At 44.0% G+C, this 16,728-nt stretch overlaps 1 protein-coding gene across 8 annotated transcripts in view; it reads right to left on the minus strand.

Annotated features, from left to right (window-relative positions):
* CAST (calpastatin) overlaps window positions 1–15,943 on the minus strand; it is a 62,054-nt gene extending 46,111 nt beyond the window's left edge. Inside the window, exons 1-2 of one of the 8 annotated variants that reach the window (XM_060280184.1) lie at window positions 15,720–15,943; window positions 3,305–3,364 (exon numbers count right to left, since the gene is read on the minus strand). In XM_060280184.1, coding sequence (XP_060136167.1) covers window positions 3,305–3,351 — 47 coding nt within the window. In that variant the 5' untranslated portion in view covers window positions 3,352–3,364; window positions 15,720–15,943. Of the gene's footprint in view, window positions 1–3,304; window positions 3,365–12,259; window positions 13,979–15,719 lie in introns of those variants that run through there. The other 7 variants (XM_060280181.1, XM_060280183.1, XM_035100172.2 and 4 more) reach the window with 7 other exon arrangements.
* Between the last annotated feature and the right edge of the window lie 785 nt (window positions 15,944–16,728).

The raw sequence follows: 16,728 nt of genomic DNA on the forward strand, positions 1-16,728 counted from the left end.
CGTGACTTGTGCTCCCAATCTAAATTGGAGATTTTCCAAGTTACTCTAGTCAAGTGAAACAGGAGACAACACATCATTCCTGGCCTCCTCTTTCAGTACGGTAGAGATGGCATGAATGATCTCTTTAACCATTGCAGGTAGTCATTTCCAGCTTAGAAATGCTTAGCATCGGCTGGACCATACATTACATAAATTATTTAAAATAAAATAAAAATCATTGCTGCACTGAAATCCCTGTAAGATTGCATATATCAGAAAAACATCTAACACACTACAAACAGCATCACAGAAGTGATGTAGCATCCATCCCCCTAGCATCTTATAGTTAATGATCAGTTTCGGAACTCTGTCTATTAATGATGTGGCGGATGAATGAATGAATGATGCAACAATATGAAGCACGCTGGGTGACCTTGGGCCAGTCAAAGTCTCAGCTTAACCTACCACACAGGGTGGTTGGAATTAAATGAGGGGAGAGAGATCCATGTAGGCCACCTTGAGTTCCTTGGATGAAAAAGGTAGGATATAAACAGAATAAACTAACTGGCCAATAACCAACAGATGCTAACTCCAAAAAGACATCTCTTATGCAAGCCACTGTGCAATTCTACTGAAAGGTGGTATATTAACTGCTATAGTGCTGTTATGAATTTTTGGGCGGTGCAGACTCCGCATAATCATAAATTTAGTAATGGGGTAGAATTTACCCAATTTTGGGAGTACGAGGGGAAGATGCCAGGCCAGTGAAACATACAGGCTAAACCACTTGTCCTGTTCAGGAGACTGCTGAGAGTGATGCCATGGATATATAACCCAGAAAACATAAGTGCCAGCTCCCTGGGGCCCTGGGTGCCTGAGCACCATAGCTGCCAAGTTTTCCCTTTTCTCGCGAGAAAGCCAATTCAGCATAAGGGAAAATCCCTTTTAAAAAGGGATAACTTGGCAGCTATGCTGAGCACCCACAAAATTCCCCATGAAGAGACTGGGCACCCAGAAATTTTGGCGCCAGGGCCATGCACACTGCATGGCACCCACAGCCCCGGGCACGCACAGTCTCAGGGCCAAGCTGGCACTCCTGCCTGTAAATGTTAGCTTAGGGTGCTAGTCATTCAAAGTTTGACATTTTAAGAGAATAGCAAATTGCATAGAAATAATATTATGAATGTACACCTTCCTAGAAGAAGTGGGCACAAACTTCTTTTGAAATAGAAAGACTCATGCTGGCCTTTCAGCAAGGGCCCTGGAATAGAAATGTTCCAACCAGAATTGCTTTGCCCTTTTACTCCCACCACCATAACCACAAATTGTGCAGTTTCCAAATCAAAGAGTAAAGGTTGGCATGAAGCAAGGAAGATTGGTTCGGGAGGCAAAAACATAGCACTGCCCATGTTATTCAGACAAGTAGATAGCGCCAGACTCCTCCTTGAAAGTAAGCAATGTACAAAGCAAAGCATTCAAAACTTGATACAGAAAAGGAAGTACCTACCGGTACAATGCATATATATTACTGCTACTCTGTGCACATATCACCTATCAGTGGATTTTCCACTTTGACAGTGCAGAATGAGGAGATAGAAAAGGTAGGCAGAAATGGCTAAGTTAGAAAGATGCTGAAGGTGCCCGTTCCTGAACCGAGAACACTAATCTTAGAGCAAGGAGTGGAAGGTCTCCAGTGGCTGTGTAGCCTTTTACTGTTGTCTCTCCTCCCTGGATTAGGGCCAATAATGATTCCTACGGTAGTAATGTTTGATAGCTTTCTTATATTTATGTATGTTCAATACAATGGAAATGCAAGTTGTTTTCATAATTAAGCTCTCAGGATTTTCTTCTTTAAAAATACAATGCAATGGCTGATCCATGATATGCCAACATAATAGTCATATCCACCTAAGTCATACACTGGGTTGACCCATTGAAATCAGTGGACTTGCAGGTCTACTGTGAGCATGACTTAGCTGGAAACATAAAGGTAAAGGGGCCCCGACCATCAGGTCCAGTCGTGTCCGACTCTGGGGTTGCAGTGCTCATCTCGCTCTATAGGTAGAGGGAGCTGGCATTTGTCCGCACACAGCTTCTGGGTCATGTGGCCAGTATGACAAAGCTGCTTCTGGCGAACCAGAGCAGCGCACAGAAACGCCGTTTACCTTCCCGCCAGAGCGGTCCCTATTTATCTACGTGCACTTTGATGTGCTTTCGAACTGCTAGGTGGGCAGGAGCTGGGACCAAGCAATGGGAGCTCACCCCGTTGCAGGGATTCGAACCACCAACCTTCTGAACAGCAAGCCCTAGGCTCTGTGGTTTAACCCACAGCACCACTACGCTGGACTCACCTAATGAGTCCTGCCAACGAAAGTCCACACAAGGACTTCCCACTAGTGCAATGGGTTTCCCCCTTCATCCCTACATCCCTACACCCCAAATTGGCTCAGGGAGTTGGGAGCACACTCAGAAAAGGCAAGGAGGAAGGGGGGGCTGTTCTGCTCGGCAAGCTAAAATGCTTACACTGACTGAAAGATTGCCATAGCCCTACGTTCAATTCCACCCACTGTCTATAAAGAGTTATTCATGCATTTCCAGTTTCTGTGTCTTCAGGATCTCGGAATTCAACACAGCACAACACCCTGCTTTATGCAGGTAGGCTGAAAAAAACCTTAGACGATGAAAGGATTGAGTTGACAAAGTCAGAGGAGATGCATTACAGCAGCCCTTGTTCTTCAGGCAATACAATATCTACTCATCTGTCTAATGAAAGGCAGAAGAGATCACATTCTAAGCAAATTGCTATTCAGTCAGGAAGTCTCAGAGATTTAGGTGACATGATGGCTGGTGCGGCTGAAATGTCAGATTGCTACTCTTCTGAACTGAGAGAATTCTGTTACAGCTCTCTAGGTAGGAATCATTAAACAAAGCAGTTTGCTCTGTTGTACCTCTCAGCTTCCTCGCTTTCCCCCACACTGTTTCCTTCTCACACTATTGAAATTACAACTGGGTTCAGTTACAGATATTGGGCTGCAAATATTTATGTAGTGCTTCATCACTCCTTTGATCCTCTAAATTATGGCAAACAAAGCAATATTATTCATTGCTATTTTCAAATCATAAAATCTAAGCGAACAGTGCGCTGTGAGAGCCTTCACCTGTAAACATTTTTTAAAATAGCAATTAAAAGTCATTGCACACAGGAAAATAGGAATTATTTATTCATTTTGAGTTTGTTAGCTGCCTTGAATAGCACAATAATTTTGGTTAAAATTCATTACTGTAACATAATCCTAATAATAAAAACATAATGCTTTATAATTACCTCCACTGCTTCTGCTCCTTTTTTATCTTCCGATGATCCACTTGCATTTTTAGGCCCACGCTGTAGGAAACAAAGACAAACTGTAAATTAAAGCAAACAAATGATACAGCCAAGATATTGGCCATGACCCATGAAGTACAAACCTAGTTCTCTCCACACCCACTAAAACATTGGACTTCTATTTCTTGCAGAGAAATATCCCTTTCTATACCATGTGAATCTAAAGCCTATGATCACTATGTTTTGAATTGGTTTAAGATCCAAATTCACTCAAAATCCTGGTACCCCTAGTCTCCTAGGTGGGAAATAACAGGAAACTGTAATTAGTTTAAAATTATTCAATCATGGTGTGCCAAAAAGGGAGGAGTGCAGGGATGGTGTGAATGCACTGTAGAAACCACTGGTCAGGACCCCTAGAGGCTTACATCAGTGATGATGGGGAATTGTAGTTCTGCATGGCCAGTGGTCAGGAATGATGACAGTTGTGTGTCTCCAAAAGTTGTTGAGCGACAACTCCCCATCATCCCTGATCACTGTCCATGCAGATTGAGGCTGATGCAAGTTGAAGGCCCAACAACTTCTGGAGAACCTCAGGCTCCTTATTCCCAACTTATACGGCATGGAACCAACCAGGATACTTGAAAGGTCCTCTTAACCTGTATGAGGCAGCTCACACATTAAGATAATCAACAGGCACATACGTAGCTTGCCAAGAAATGTACATCCTAACTAAGCAGGCACATCCACCGTGTGACCCAGAGGGCACTGCTGCTTGCCCACCTGGAGAGGGATGGGACAGGTGCAGTGGCAGCAAGATTAAAGAAGAGTTAGGTTGGTAGCAGCCCACTGGTGTGTGCACACCAGCACGGCCTCTGCTGCCAACCTTGGATCTTCCCCCAAATTTTACCTTTACTTCATTTCATCCCTACTGAACGAAAGGTGCTGCTGCTCAACCCCATTGCACATCTTTTGTGATGTAGCTTCATGTGAATAAGGAGGCTACCTGACAGCAAAAACAATCATACTAATCTACCATAGTAAATCTACTATATCAGTCCAACAAACTGCAGTTCTACAAAAAAATTGTACTGTACACTTTACACGTATACCATTTGCAATCTTGCAAATAAATTGCACTGTATTTGCCCTGTAACTGTTCTGGTGCTGAGGATGATATAGGATACAGTGTATAAGATGCGGTATTTCTATAACACAAAATGTATAACCACATATTGTCACTTCCACTGACCTGTGCATATAATGGAGACTTCATCCCACAGGAGATAGTATCTCCCCTTGCATGAATGCATTTACAGTACTGCCAAGCACACATTTCAGGAATTATGTGCTTAACTCTCTAATCAGCTAAACCAGCACCTAATGCTCTAATTAAAAGGAGGAAATAGCTTGCAGCGTGTATACGCCTCTATAAAGCACACTATTTTGGGTATTAATATTTCACAAGGTATTTGCATTTACTTTTGAACTAGCACTTTTAAAACTTTGTGAAATCATGCCATAAACATACTTAATCTTCTGCACGCACACAAACCCATCCAACCAAGAATTCCAGTTGGTATATCCAAGATCTATGCCATCCATTGCTGCTACTTCTATATACCCCCACATCTTGTTTTATTGCATATTTACCCAACAAGAACAATACGTTGTATGATCCCTACAGCTTTATCCTCACTACATCAGTGGAATATATTGCATGACCTTGGGCAAGCTGCTCCAGTAAGCTTCACGGTTGACCCAGTATTTGAACCTTGGTCTTCCGTCTACTAGTCTTATAGTATAATCACAATGCTACTTTGGCTCTTACGTGAGAAACATATTCACTTCCTCTTCCAGTGCACCATGCTTCACTAGAGAGCTTTTCATTTAAGGAACTATCTTGTGATGCTTGTTCACATATACACCACTTGATATGTTAGCATTTGATGCCTCTAAACGAGACAACTGAACTATCTCCATTGGACAGCAATGCACTTAGAGTGAGCCTTAGGTGATGGGTCTATTATTGGTGATGAGTCTGTGGTGGCTCATTCATAAATCCAAGTCATTACATGACACTACAGTCAATAACTGCTGGAGATGCCTGTGTGAACTAGCCCTAAGTCAGTCATTCTACATCACTATGATCCAGCTATAAAAATTCTAAAGAGTCATACATTGTCACAGATGTAGACACAGCTTTCCCACCAATGTAAGTAAGATTTCTATCTAAAGAGCAGCATACAGTTATAGTAATGTGCTGCATTCAGTCACATAATTTTGAAATGTGAACCTGTATTTTCTTTGGGTGGAGAATCAATGCAAAGGCGGCGGCACAAATCCAAAGTCCAACATTTATCTGGCTTTTGATGTTATTACTGTACCCAAAGTAGTACCTGATAACTAGAACCACACTTTCTTAGCATACCCAAATAAATGGAGAGCTATTAACAGTCTAAGGAGTAAAAGTAATTTCTTGGCTTGTAAAACCACAGCAAATCAAAAGAAAACTCCGAGAGGCTAAAGTTGGATAAGCTATTGAACACAACATTCCAGTGAACAGCATTTTCAATTTTCTTCACAAGCTTGAACAATAGTGTTCAATGAAGCAGACTTGAAATGCCATAAAAGCATGTTCTTTCATGGCCACACCTGTCAGCTCCGACTCCTTGATCAGTCAAGGTGAGCCTCATAAACTGGAAGGTACAGACTTCCGTAAAGACAGAAGCCAAAATGTATTTGGAACATGTTCAAGATTTCTGTCATTGACTTCTATTATCTTTGGAGCAGACACCTGAAGACTTCCCTGGTGATGGAATGTTAACAACAACAACAACAACAACAACAGATTTATAAATCACTTCCTATGAGGCATCTTGAACAAAAAAAAAAACAATTTACACATAAAACACTGACAATATAAAACAACAAAAACAACAACTGCAATCCAATATGGATGCCAAATGAGAAAACAAACTCAGCTTTGAAGGTTTGTTGAAAGAGAAGTGTCCCACATCAAGAGATGAAGGAAAGTTCAAATGTCAATGGACACTGTACATAAAGTATTACCTCACCCACAATGCTGAACATCTTTATCAGAAGTCGGGTCCATGGACAGCCTTCTCATTCCACAAAATCTATGGTTGAGATCCTGCTTTTGCTTCTGATGACAGGAGCTTCCTGAGTAGAGTTTCGCTCACATTGTGCTCCTGCCAGTGGAAGCAGGGAGGCTTCCTTCAGGCACTTGTACCCCCTAGAAATCTGCTCCAAAGAGTTCGGGGACCCCCTGGAGCAGAACGAGCAGTGCTGCGGGAGGAAATCAATGTCTCTCCCATACACTCCTATAGATGGTGTTTTTTTTTTTCTGTTCATAGAAGCCTAATTACAGAACATTGGCTTGGATCCTAACAAAATATTTTATTCTCTCTATTTCCAGCCCTAGTAATATTTTAAATAAATAAATAAATTGTGGATAGATTGGAAAATTTTGAGGGAGGGATCAAAAGGGAGCTTACAAAACTATAAAATAAAGAAATAAAAGCAATATCTGTTAAATGTGCAGCTGTTACAAAGTTGCTTGCAAACTAACAGAAGGCACAAAAAGGCAATTTTGTATCTTAGTGGGCTATTTAGTAGAATACAAAGAAACTTTGCCAGTCATTCACTTTTTCATGATTGAGTGCATCCTTCGTTGACTCATATGTAGCAATAATTTTCAGATACTGTATTTGGTATAGCACACATTTGCCATTATGTAGCCATGCAATGTTTCTATTTGGCCAGGATATAACACACAGCTATTTAAAAATACAAGATAATATTTTTCTTAGCTCACAAAATAATTAAGATACATACATAACAATTGTAACTTGCACTTTGCACAATAGGATGCCAGAAATGCTGCAACCACAAGAGAAAATTCCACCAGGTCACTCATGGCACCTGAGCAGCCTTCCCTCTTCAAAACATGCAGGAAGACACACCTGCTTTTTCATTGAGATAACAACTTCTGGAGAACCACAGATTCCTTTATATGAAACATGAGAGTTTGGGTGCTTATGCCCGGGTGTGTGTGTGTGTCTCATCTTGTTCATTTTATCACTTTTGCATTTAATAAGTCACTTAAAACCAATCAAAATGGCCCAGGTGTATAATATCTGTCACAACCCTGTTGGAATGTGTGGTTGTTTGACACACAAACCATATGTGCAGCAGGGCCACCCCAAGACTATTTTGCTGCTCAATGAAAACAACATTGGTGTGTCTTTATTCAGTATAGAGGTGCCAATTGCACTTGCATGTGATTGGCAATGGGACAGCATACTACACCATGCTAGAGGACAACAGGCTAGTTGGGGGAGGGTGTAGGGCAGCCATGTGACACACACACACAGCATCAGCCACAGGAGAGAGCCACTCTACCCTACCTACCAGCAGGAATGGCCCTGTACTGGCCTACATTTCATCCCTGCAATTAACATTATGCTGCTGAAGTAGATTTAGGCACAAGATCTTAATACAATCTTGAGCACCCATGATTACCTGAATTTGATGTCTTGGTCAGACACTTTAATGTTCATTTACCTGTGGTCTAAACCACAGAGCCTAGGGCTTGCTGATCAGAAGGTCGGCGGTTCGAATCCCCATGACGGGGTGAGCTCCCATTGCTAGGTCCCTACTCCTGCCCACCTAGCAATTTGAAAGCACATCAAAGTGCAAGTAGATAAATAGGTACTGCTCCAGCAGGAAGGTAAACAGAATTTCCGTGCACTGCTCTGGTTCGCCAGAAGCAGCTTACTCCCTCGGCCAGTTAAGCGAGATGAGCACCGCAACCCCAGAGTCATCTGTGACTGGACCTAATGGCCAGGGGTACCTTTACCTTTACCTATGGACTGCTGGCACAATGTTTGGTTTTCAGTGGAAGCCAGTTAGGACTAAAGAGACCTTTGTTTTACATGTTGTTGTTTAGTCGTTTAGTCGTGTCTGACTTTCGTTACCCCATGGACCAGAGCACGCCTATATACTAGGATGCTAAACTTTCAAGCTATGTCATTTCTCATAACTGAGGAACAAGTGAGATAAAGAGGATGATTGGAGGTCTATGGCACAGTAGCAAGCCAGTCACAATGTGCCAAACCTTGGAGAATACAGTGGTACCTCGGTTTAAGAAGAGTCCGGTTTAAGATTGATTTGGTTTACAAACTCCGCAAAACTGGAAAAAGTGTCTTGGTTTGAGAACTTTACCTTGGTCTAAGAACAGAATCCGAATGGTGAAAGGGCACTGGCAGCAGGAGGCCTCAAAGTGCACCTTGGTTTAAGAACAGTTTGGTTTAAGAATGGACTTCCAGAATGGATTAAGTTTGTAAACCGCGGTACCACTGTACTGTGTATTCATTTAAATGTACTGTGTTTCATTTAAAGACATGTTGATTGCAAAACTAGAAGCCCAAAGTTTATATTGTTTTCCTGAAAATAATATTCCAGAACATGCAAGAAAGATGATTGTTTACTTCAGGTGCTTGCCTGGAGAATTTAGAGCTAACAAGAGGCATTGGGTTCAACTCCTCTTATGCACAAAGACTCCCTGGGTGGTTCTTACCATCAACATGCCCATAAGCACAATCTGTACAAGACAATCCACAGCTGCTTCATTACACTTCTACTTGAATTCCCAAGTCTAATTAAGAATACCAAGTACCTTTCATCTACACCTGCTAATAGCAGCTAATTGATTCAGATGTTAAGATAAAACACTGAGAAAGAAAATTTATATTAATTGAATTAAAAGTATGCATATCCTAATCAATTCCCTCTAGCAATGGGGGATCTTTTTTCTTTCCTCTTAGTGCATTCCAAACTGAATGTGTGGGTCAGTCCTGCTATAAGGAGTGGGGCAGGGGCAGCTGACCCCCACTAAATAAAAATACTTAACTGAGGTTTTCCTCCCCCTAACAAAAGCCTGCCCTCCCCAGCAAAAACCTTGGCTATGCCCATGCTATAAACCAGAGATTTCTTTCAAAGCTCCCTTCAGGTGGAAGGCGGTCTAATGCTGAGTTGCTGCCTGGTGTATGTTTCAAAGCATGCACTGGGCCAGCTGTTAGCCAATCTGGTCTCTGCTTTCAAATCCATCCTTTCTCAGGAGGAAGGCTGGCCAACCTACGACCTGAGGAGAGATTTCAAAGTACAAACTGGGCTAGCAGATAGCTGGCCAATTCTGCGTTTCCAAAGATGGAAACCGAAGTCCAGATAAAATTAAGCAATAGGCCAGATATAGCTTGTGGGTCATGGGAACCCTCCCAAAAACATCCTGTGGAAATCAGTATTTGAATATTTTGCACGAAATCGGATAAAGTTACTAAATCTGCAGTCCAATCCCAAATTACCTTAATCAGCAGGACTTGCAATCAAATCCTAAACATGTCTACTCACAAGTAAGTCCTATGGAATTCATTGGGGCTTGCTCCCAGGTAAAGGAGGTTAGGGCTGCAGTCTTGATCCAGAAATGGGATTAAGCCCCAACGGAATTGAATAGGTCTTACTTCTGAGTAAGAACTGTGCTACAAAAGCATCTGTGTTGAGTAATGCAGTCAATTGCTTTTATTTCTCAATTATGGTTCCAGTGCTGGGCACATATTTTGTTCTCCAACCAAACCAATCCCCACTGTAGCCTCTTACATGTGGCCACAACTCACCTGCAGCTGCACACAACCAGTTACATGCATTACAAGCTCTGGGAGGAAGACCTTTCATTGCCTACAGACAGCCACCCAATCTTAAACAACTCCTCACCCACAATAATACAACCACCAGACTTAACATGGACACTGGTACCAGAGCCTGCAATAAACCCAGATGCCAACTTTGCTGCCACATACACCCAGACAACACCATTACTGGCCCCAACAACATCCAACATACCATCTCAGGACTATTTAATTGCTCATCCTCTAACATTGTGTATGCCATCAAATGCCAACAGTGCCCTTCAGCTCTCTATATTGGACAAACAGGCCAAACCCTACGCCAAAGGATAAATGGACATAAATCTGACATCAGGAACCAGAAGACAGAAAAACCAGTAGGAGAACACTTCAATCTCCCAGGACATTCTATACAAGATCTCAAAGTAGCTGTCTTACTACAAAAGAATTTCAGAAATAGACTGGAAAGAGAAGTTGCTGAATTGCAACTTATCACCAAGCTCAAAACCATGGAGGGACCTGGTTTGAACAGAGATATCGGATTCTTATCTCATTATACATGATAAGCGATCTTCAGCCATCTCAACCCTTGCTTTTTCATGCAAAACCATTTGCAGTCGTTTGCGGTCATCAACAGCTATCAGTCAGTCAATCACCCATTTCCACCACCCTTCTGAGTGATCCCCCCTCCCCATCCCCACCCCTCCCCACCCCTTCTCTACATAATTGCCTGGAAACTTCCATTTCACTGTATCTGAAGAAGTGTGCATGCACACGAAAGCTCATACCAAAATAAAAACTTAGTTGGTCTTTAAGGTGCTACTGAAGGAATTTATTTTATTTTACTTCGATCCAGACCAACACGGCTACCTACCTGTAACCATGCATTACCTATTTGTTTAGAATATTTATACCACCACGTTTCCTTATATTGAGTCTAGTGGCTCTACTGCATTTCTATCAAGACATTGACAGACTGTCAGTCAATTGGGATCCAGATAACTATCACTGTATGAATTTAGCTACCTGCTTCTGCCCACAGATCTCCCAGGGTGTATTATTCCACCCCCACCCCTTTTCTGCAATTTTGCAACTATCCACTAGAATTTTCAAGGTCAGCAAATTGAAGGGATGGCTGTTTTGGTTTCTTTTTTTTTAAGTAATTGCAGGTTTACTTGAGATGATCTTGTGTGATGGGAACTGTCAAACTTCAAACAGTCATGATTTATTTTAGGAGGTGCCCTCAAGCCAGAAATACCATTAAAAAGTAAAGCTCTTAAAGCCAGGAACTTTTTTTTTTTAGTGAAATGCTAAACTCTTTTCCAATAATGCAGTACTACAGTTATTTTAGCATCAGAAAAATGAACCTTTTCCAATTAAATTCCTTTTCCAATTAGAAACATTGCTAACTGAGGGTGGGGTGGGGGGACTGATTTTTTTTTAAAAAAAAATCTTAAAAACTTTGCAATAATACAGCCACAAAAGTTCCACTACAATCCTAACCATGTCTACTCAGAAGAACATCCAACTGAATTCCATGGCATTTACGCTCAGGTAAGTGTACTTAGGACAGCATGCTTAGAAGACCTGTCATTAATTTTAATTAGCTGTGGGTTGTATGTTTAGTCTCCATAATGAGAAGGAATATTAAAGCCTGACTTGTCACTATATTAGCACACATTAAAAATCCTGAAACTGCCAATAATTTCCTAAAAGATTCATATGTCATTTTCTCAAACCATCCAATGTAATGAGTGCCAACAGATCATTCTTGACAAGCATGAGGAAGTACTGTAGCCTACTAAACAAATTGTCCATGGTCTACTTTATTACATTCCAAGCCAAAAAACAACAACACCATGCACAAACGATTTATTCCCCAGGTCTTCCAAACCACTTCCACTTTCCCTCTGTTGTGACGCTCCAAAAGCTTCCCACGTTTTAAAGCGAAAAATGCTGCAATGGAATCCTGCGAGAACGGGCCAGCTACTCTCCTCCGCATACCATAAGTGGGTGAAGTTTCCTGTTCTGTGGGGAAACGCATACCTGGAGTAACCTGCCCATAGGTGTGCACTTAAGCTCTCCAGCTGAGCTTTCCACTCCATTCACTCTTTATCTACACAATTGCCCATGATGACTGACACTCCCTGACAAAATCTATACACAGGCAGCAGCGTGAAGACCAAAAAGGAAAAGAAAAGACAAGCACAAACCCACAGCAAACAATCACAGTACATCCATCGCTCTTATTTACCGTCGCATACCACCAGCTTGCAAACGCCATCCTGGGTTCCTGCTTCCTCCTCTCCGATTGATCCCTCCAAACTTCAGCTTCAGTAAGACCAACTGCGCGCTCACAAACTCAGCCACGAGTGGCTGGATTGCATTGCTTCCTCTACTAGGGCGGGGCAGGTTGGCGGAGGGGAGAAAGGGGGCGTGACCTGTCCTTGTTGCCATCGGCCCCGCCCCTCCACAGGCGGTGACGCCAGAAAGGGCGAGGCGGGGGTGGGGGTGTTTGCGCCCGTTGCGGCTGCTTCTTTGGGCTTTGCGGTGCACAGTTAACCCACAGAGGGCTTGGAGTGCATAGGGTTTTTTCGGGGGAACGGGACTGGACTCATGCCAAGCAAGGGCGGGCTCTTTTCGCCTTCTGTACCCTGAAGGCAAGAACCATCCCTGGAGTGGGACTCCTTTGGGGGCTGGCACTGCTGTCTGAGCCCCTGGGCTAAGTACAAACCACACACACACACACACCCTATTTATTCATAATAAAACGCGAGAAAACATAGGAACAGATGCCAAATAAAACTAAGCAGAAGTACAGAGAGGCCCAGAATACCAAATCATTCCCGAAATTTTGGGGTTGGCGCTTTCCATGTATGGTGTGGACTGTAAATGTTGAGTATGGCCTGAGGTAGGATTTCATGCCCCCTCACCTAATTCATAGTGGGCAGCCAGGTCCCAACTTTTCCTGTTCCTCTTCCCAAAAAGATTTCTTTCAGGAGGAAGGAAATGGCTCTGTCCTTTTCTCCGACTACTACCAGGGAGAGCTTCCCCTGTTCCACTTCCGCTTCCCAGTTGGATGGGGTAGTTGGTAGCCCAGAACTAAGGAAAGGCACTCTGCACATGGCCAGAGGCATGGACATAGCCAGGGGAGTGGGGGGCGTCTGCCCCCCATCAAGTAAATAAATAAAAACACTTAAATAAAGATCGGTTCTGTCCCCTCTAACATAAATCCCCCCCCAATAAATTCTGGCTAAATGAAATGAAATGCTTTTAGTGTGTGGAGGGAGGGTTTTTATAGCGTTCAGATGCTCTTGGAGGGGAAAGGGTCAGGTCACTTACTCTAAAGTAGGTTGGGTTTAACCTCACTGCAACATTGTCCCCAAGTGCTTTATCCCCCCCATGGGGTGAGGGCGCATTGCAATTAATAATATGGACAAAATAAAGGAGGGGGCATTATGAGAAAGAGAAGGACAGTTCATACCAGCTGGCAACTGCAGAACTCGGTAGGGGGAGGTTGGCAGAGAGGGGAATGCTGAGGATTGGCTTTATTGCAGACAGGGAAGGGCCGGGACTGAGCTGTGGCATTAGATTAGACACTGGTCTCAAATTAAAGTGAGCTACACCAGGCTGCCACCTACTGTTCCACAGAAACACAAGCAGCTGCCTTGCTTATTTTTCTATTAAAAAAAGTTATTTAACAGAATTTATGTATGACTTGATTGCAATAAAGCCACTAGGTGGTTTACAAGAAATAGACCATTAGAACAATGTTAAAATAATTAAAAATAAGGGTAAAAAAAGGTTGAAGAACATCAGCTTGTCTGAATAGGCTTGTCTTAACAATAATGGTCTAAGCAGGCTCTGACTCAGACCATTGGTCCATGCAGCTCAGCACTGTTGGCAGAACCTCTTCAGGGTCTTAACCAGGCATTCCCCAAACTCGGCCCTCCATATGTTTTGGGACTACAATTCCCATCATCCCTGACCACTGGTCCTGTTAGCTAGGGATGATGTGAGTTGTAGTCCCAAAACATATGGAGGGCCGAGTTCGCCTATGCCTGTTCTACATGCAAAGCCAGATGTTCTACCCCTGAGCTACAGCCCTTCCTTGGTTATAGGAGGAGCAGCTCTAAACTTTAAGGTCTCCTTGGTTGTTTTGAAAGTGAAGAGTTATTGCCCAAGACATTTCATATCCCTTTATTTCTTGGAGAAAATGCCCTGGACAATCTCTTGCCCCAACTCCTTAGGCTTTGATTGGATTCCTGTCTCTCCCGCTTTAGGGACTCCTCCAGATCACTTATTTATTGAACATTCACCCTAATCTGCTTTCCCAAAACTTTTGTGGCACTTGGACTATACCAGGTTTTTTTAATAGAGCATTCATTCTGATTTGTTTATGCAGAGGTTTCATGACAATGAACATCCACCCTGATTTGCTTGTGGAGGATTTCTTCCTGTTAATCATTCCACACATTTCAGTTCAGTGTAGTACCCTATCAGTTTCCTAACCTCTGAAACTTTTTTTTAAGTAGTTTTGTTGCACTAGGACAACAGGGACATTCAATCTTCTTTAACTGGTGTCTGAATCTCATGAATGTGCTTGAATGCAAAATACATATGGTCTGGAGGGATCCTAGAAAGCTGCTTACACCACCCACCATAGATTTGTAGAGTTGGGACGACAAGGATCATCTAGTCCAACTCCCTGCAATACAGGAATCTTTCACCTAAAGTGGGACTTGAACCCACAACCCTGAGATTAAGTCTCTCATGCTCTACCAACTAAGCTTGCTTACAGCCAGCAACACATTTTCAGGGCCCGTGTTTGGTCCTGGAACACATGATGTGCTGATGACAAATGCCTCTGAGCACATACAGAGTGCCTTCCAACAGAGATTGGAACCGAATTGTTCCTGTTTTTTTAATGGCACAATGCAGTCATTGTCACCGCCTCAACAGACTAACAAGGGCTACCCCCTCTGGAAGTTGTCCAGAAATTGTTAGTCACCGAGCGAGCCTCACACACCCAGAGCCTAAGGGAGGCGCCCTGAGCTTTAATCTCCACCGGCCATGATACGGCGGGGAGGAAGACCGCTTACTCGCGCCGCCAGTCTCCCTCCCCACAATCCCTCGCGGGTGGCAACTCTGCCGAACTCTGCCCGGACCTCTAGCCCTGAGTCGAGACGCGCAGATAAGACACGCGTTGCGTCTCTTCCCGGGGCGGGAGCGAGAACATTAGCCGTCTGGTGGTGGGCGGACCTCTCCAAAATACGCCCCACTAGGAAGAAGAAGGGAACTGTCACCCTCTCTCAGGACTGCCATGTTCCTGGGGGCGAGTGTGGGGCAGACTCCCTGGCCTACGCTCTCCCTCAGAGGCTGCGTCTGAAGGGGCAACGGGCGAGTTGCGCCAACCTTGCGCGCGCGCGTACAGAGCTCCCTCACTTGTGCCTCTGCCGCCGCCTCGCCCCACCCTGCCCCACCCACTGCTCTCGCTTGTCTCCTTTCCTTCTGCGTCAGCCCCACAGGGCGCCGGGGGGCACATTCCTCAGCCCCCCAGCCTGCTTCTCTGCCTCAGCCTTTTGCCCCGCGGCAAACACACTCACAAAACAAAACAAAACAAAAAAACAAAAACCGAGGGGAGCTTCGTCTGACAGACTCGCTCCCAGGCCGTCCGCTCGCTCGCCTTCCTCTCCGCCCTCGCCGTTACTTACGGGTCTGCCTTCTTTGGCGGGAGTTTTCCTGTCTTTCTGCGGCTGGGACATGTTGACAGGAGTGTGTGTTTGTTTCCCTCTCACGTCCTCTGCGGCGCGAGGACGAGGCAATAATAACTCCCGCCAGGGGGAAGGCGAGCGAAGCGGGCAGGGTCCGGGACGGCTATGAAGCAGCTTTTCCGACGGCCACCCCCCCCCCCCGGTGGTGCCAAAAGCCAGGCACCGCTAGGTCCCTCCTCTTCCTGCAGCCGCCGCTTTAGCAACAAGCAACCGAAAAAAAGTCCTCGGCTTCGGTGTTTGGGGAGAAGGGAGGGGAGCGTGGCTCGACAAAAGAGACTCGGTGGCCAGTTTGTTTTGTTTCGTTCGTTCGCTAAGACGCTCAGCTGAGACTCCTGACCAGGCCACAGCTGGGCGAGGCTACATTTTTATCTTGTTTGAACTGAGCGCAGTTCTCTCAGGCATATGAGGCACTGAACGAGGAAGAAGACGATGATCCCACTTTCTTGCTACTTTGGAGAGACTTTGTTTCTGGCAGGGAAATACGAAGCCTCAACCTCAAAACAGGAAAGTTGTCGAGGGCCTAGTTGCTGCTGATTTTACTACAGTACTGGATTGTTTAACAGGGCATTTTTAAATGGTGGTGTATTAGCCAGAGCATTTGGGTACTCCCTAGTTTGTCCATTCCCCCCCCTTCCCCCCTTTTCTTCCTAACCGAACACTGCATGTAACACTAATGTCTCACAACAAACGAAACTGATCTGTAGAAAACGCAACTTGAAAAAAGAGACAATGCACTTATTTTTGTAAACTAAGAAATCTTTAATAATTTTTTTTTTATTTTAAAAAAGAAGAACAGGGAAGTTCCCTGGCCACTTACTGACTGGCAAAGCAACTTTCAAAGAGCCCAGAAGATGGAAATAATAGGCCAAAAGATCTAGGGTTGAACTTCTAGCAGGGCCAGTCATCGTCCTACAAGACTTGGCTCAGTTCAAACAAGATAAAAATGTGC

The sequence above is a fragment of the Zootoca vivipara genome, chromosome 11 (assembly GCF_963506605.1).
Source record: "Zootoca vivipara chromosome 11, rZooViv1.1, whole genome shotgun sequence".
In the NCBI taxonomy this organism is placed as follows: domain Eukaryota; kingdom Metazoa; phylum Chordata; class Lepidosauria; order Squamata; family Lacertidae; genus Zootoca; species Zootoca vivipara.